Source organism: Pterocles gutturalis, unplaced genomic scaffold (genome assembly GCF_000699245.1).
Source record: "Pterocles gutturalis isolate BGI_N339 unplaced genomic scaffold, ASM69924v1 scaffold24146, whole genome shotgun sequence".
NCBI classification, from domain to species: domain Eukaryota; kingdom Metazoa; phylum Chordata; class Aves; order Pterocliformes; family Pteroclidae; genus Pterocles; species Pterocles gutturalis.
The window spans coordinates 17,729-20,637 of record NW_010098716.1 but is presented as its reverse complement, the minus strand read 5'-3'; the positions used below and the strand labels follow the sequence as shown (position 1 = coordinate 20,637).

Below are 2,909 nucleotides of genomic sequence, written 5' to 3'. Positions count from 1 at the left end.
TATAATGTGTATGCCAAAAACTAACACAAAAGCAAAATCACTCACTTAAAAGTGAGACTGAAGGTGTCTTATGCCCCTTTAATGTAGCTCATGTGTCTGAATAGTCCAGTTGGAACCTATGAAAAATGATTAAAAAATCATTGCCTAACTATATCTCATAATGCAGAGATATGCTGATGAAGCTCTGAGACAACAGGAAATTTTATGAAGGTCTAGGTCTCTCATAACTTGTGTGATTTGTCTATGTATTTAGATAAAAACTACCATTGACAAACTTCCTGTTGTGGATACAGCAGAATGTGAACATTAGGAATGAGCAGGAACTGCAGCACTACAGGATAGCGAGGAAGCAATTTAAGCCATTACAATGTGAGGTCAGGCAAGCAGAGGAGATGCTTTGGAAACATGGATTCAAATGTTTTTTGTAACAACACTACCTACACGTTATACCAAATTTTATATTCTTTGCTCAGCGGATGGGTTTCCTGTGGAAATCAGACTCATCGGGAAATAATTAATGCAAATCATTAATGCATGTGACAAGTCTGCAGAAGTCTCAGCCCTGGAGGAAGGGTGTGGTATCAGCCAGGAACAGCACCCACTGGTTTGCTCTTTAAAGAGGCCTAACAAAGAAGAGAAGCTGAACCACTTGAGATTCCTGACCTAGCAGAAGTTAGTTCCAAGTACACACCGACCTGACTCCCTTGTGTGGCAAGTCCATTATGGAGGATAAGTAACCACCTAGTAAACATGGATGTTCACTATCTTATTATATGTTTCTTATATGTTTATTAGAATAAAACATGTAAGGTTATTTTTAAATAAACAGCATACAGTCTATAAAAGCTAGTTGGCAGCTAGTTAACTGCAAAGAGCAATTAGTCTAGAAGCTGAATCTCAGCTGGTTACAGACTCGAAAATGAAGAGGGGTGCCCACAAGAAGGCTGTGCAGAATGTAGTTAGCCCTGGAGCCACAGTGTGCCTTCTCACCTGGGAGTGGTCATGAGCAGGAGGAAGAGGCTGCCTTCTGAAGGAAATGCAGAAGACCACCTGTCCCATGCTTTCTCTCCCTTTCTGAATCACCCTGCACTCACACACTGCCGTTGGAAGCCTGGCTTGTAGCCCTTTTTCCCCACTCTAGGAGGTGAGGTTTCATACAACTGCTCCAGGGGCCACAGTGAGCAGGAACAAAGGGCAGAAATGGATTCTGAGGTCATGTACCATGAGCCCAGCTCAGTTCCCAACTTCAGCTTCTGCCAGAGACATGCCAGTAGCCTGCATGCCTGCCCAGAGCACTGTCTGCTATAGGATGAGTCAGGCTCTGGGACATGCCATGATTTTGGTAGAGTGACAGAATTTTCCGTAGGAAAATTGGAAATGGAAGGGTGCCCACGGCTCCTCAGGTACTTCCTGAGAAATTTTTAGTATTTCCAATTAAAAAGTTTCTGCCCCAGACCTCAGTTCTTCTTTCTAGCCCTTGGTCTCCCTTCTGCAAACAGGACTGTTTTAAACCCTATTAGATCTGAGATCCAGTTCATGCAGTGGCCCCAGTCACAGCTGTACCAGCACAATGAGTTGGTACTGGGGTGGAAACAGGTTGCTGGGAGGAGAGCGAGCTTCAGGAACTACTTGAGCTGCCAAAAAACCCACCCATGGAACAATGGCCTCAGGTAAACATGGAATTTCACTGGATATATACAGAACTTGTAGGCCTGAGGCAGTTCTTTCCACCAAGCAGACACAATTTTTTAAAAGATAAAGAGGTCCTCCAAGAAAATAAAGTCACAACAATCTTTTTCAAAAAAGGTGTTTTTAGGTAACATAAATACAGAGATCAGTATGAAATGTCTTTACAGTATCCTTCCAGTTTGCTGCTGGTTTTACATAAACAGGTATGACTGGCTTATTGGGAGTCCTACTTTCAGTCAATTGTAGGACTGGGACTAACATTACTTTAGAAATTAATTACATAAATGGTAGATCTATGTGGTTGTGATGTATACATACGTATCAACACTTGTATAGCTAAAGAGAGGGGAAAAAAAAGTTGAAATCATTTCACAGCAGCACTGTGGGGGAAGGATGTTTTTCTGTATTTTATCACGTTCTAAAGCACAGCAACACTCCACTCCCTCCCACTCCTCAAAATTGGTAACTGCTGCAATGACCAGCTTTTCATTCTTCTGCTGATCTTGGGACTACTGTTAGCTACTTACTCTTGCAACATTACTTGCTGGGGAGACAATGAGGTCATCACTGGAGGTGACATTTGTTCAGGATAGAAATCAGTCTTCGGTGGTTCACTTCCTGGCTCTACTTTGATTGTTTTCTTCAGGGCAGGCTTCTCGTAAGACTCAATGACAGGCACTGTATGGGGGAGGGTAGAAGAGGGAAGGCAACATATTCAAAAAATATGTTATGGCAATAAATATACGTAAAAATCTATCATCAAAACAAAGGAAATCCCCTACCTCTATATGTAGTGCAACACTTTATGCTAAAATACAAAATCTTCCAGTTTTAGTCTACCTCCTGATGAGCTATGATTCAAAACAATTCTATTCATCTGATTCCCCCCCTCTACTCTGCTCTCGTGAGACCCCACCTCGAGTACTGTGTTCAGATGTGGGGCCCCCAACATAAAAAAAGACCTGGACCTGTTGGAGAGAGTCCAGAGGAGAGCCACAAAATTAATCAGAGGGCTGGAGCACCTCCCCTATGAGGACAGGCTGAAAGAGTTGGGGATTGTTTAGCCTGGAGAAAAGAAGGCTCCGAGGAGACTTAATAGCAGCCTTCCAGTACCTGAAGGGGGCCTACAGGAGAGATAGGGAGGCACTCTGTATCAGGGAGTGTAGGGAGAGGACAAGGGGTAATGGGTATAAGCTGAAAGAGGGTAGATTTAGACTAGA

General features: G+C 43.1%; 1 protein-coding gene across 1 annotated transcript in view; it reads right to left on the bottom strand.

The window, feature by feature from the left end:
- Nucleotides 1-2,909, bottom strand: part of KLF3 (Kruppel-like factor 3 (basic)) — a 21,132-nt gene that overhangs the window by 4,024 nt on the left and 14,199 nt on the right. The window contains exon 4 of the mRNA XM_010073844.1: nt 2,217-2,367. Coding sequence (XP_010072146.1) covers nt 2,217-2,367 — 151 coding nt within the window. The remainder of the gene's footprint in view (nt 1-2,216; nt 2,368-2,909) is intronic.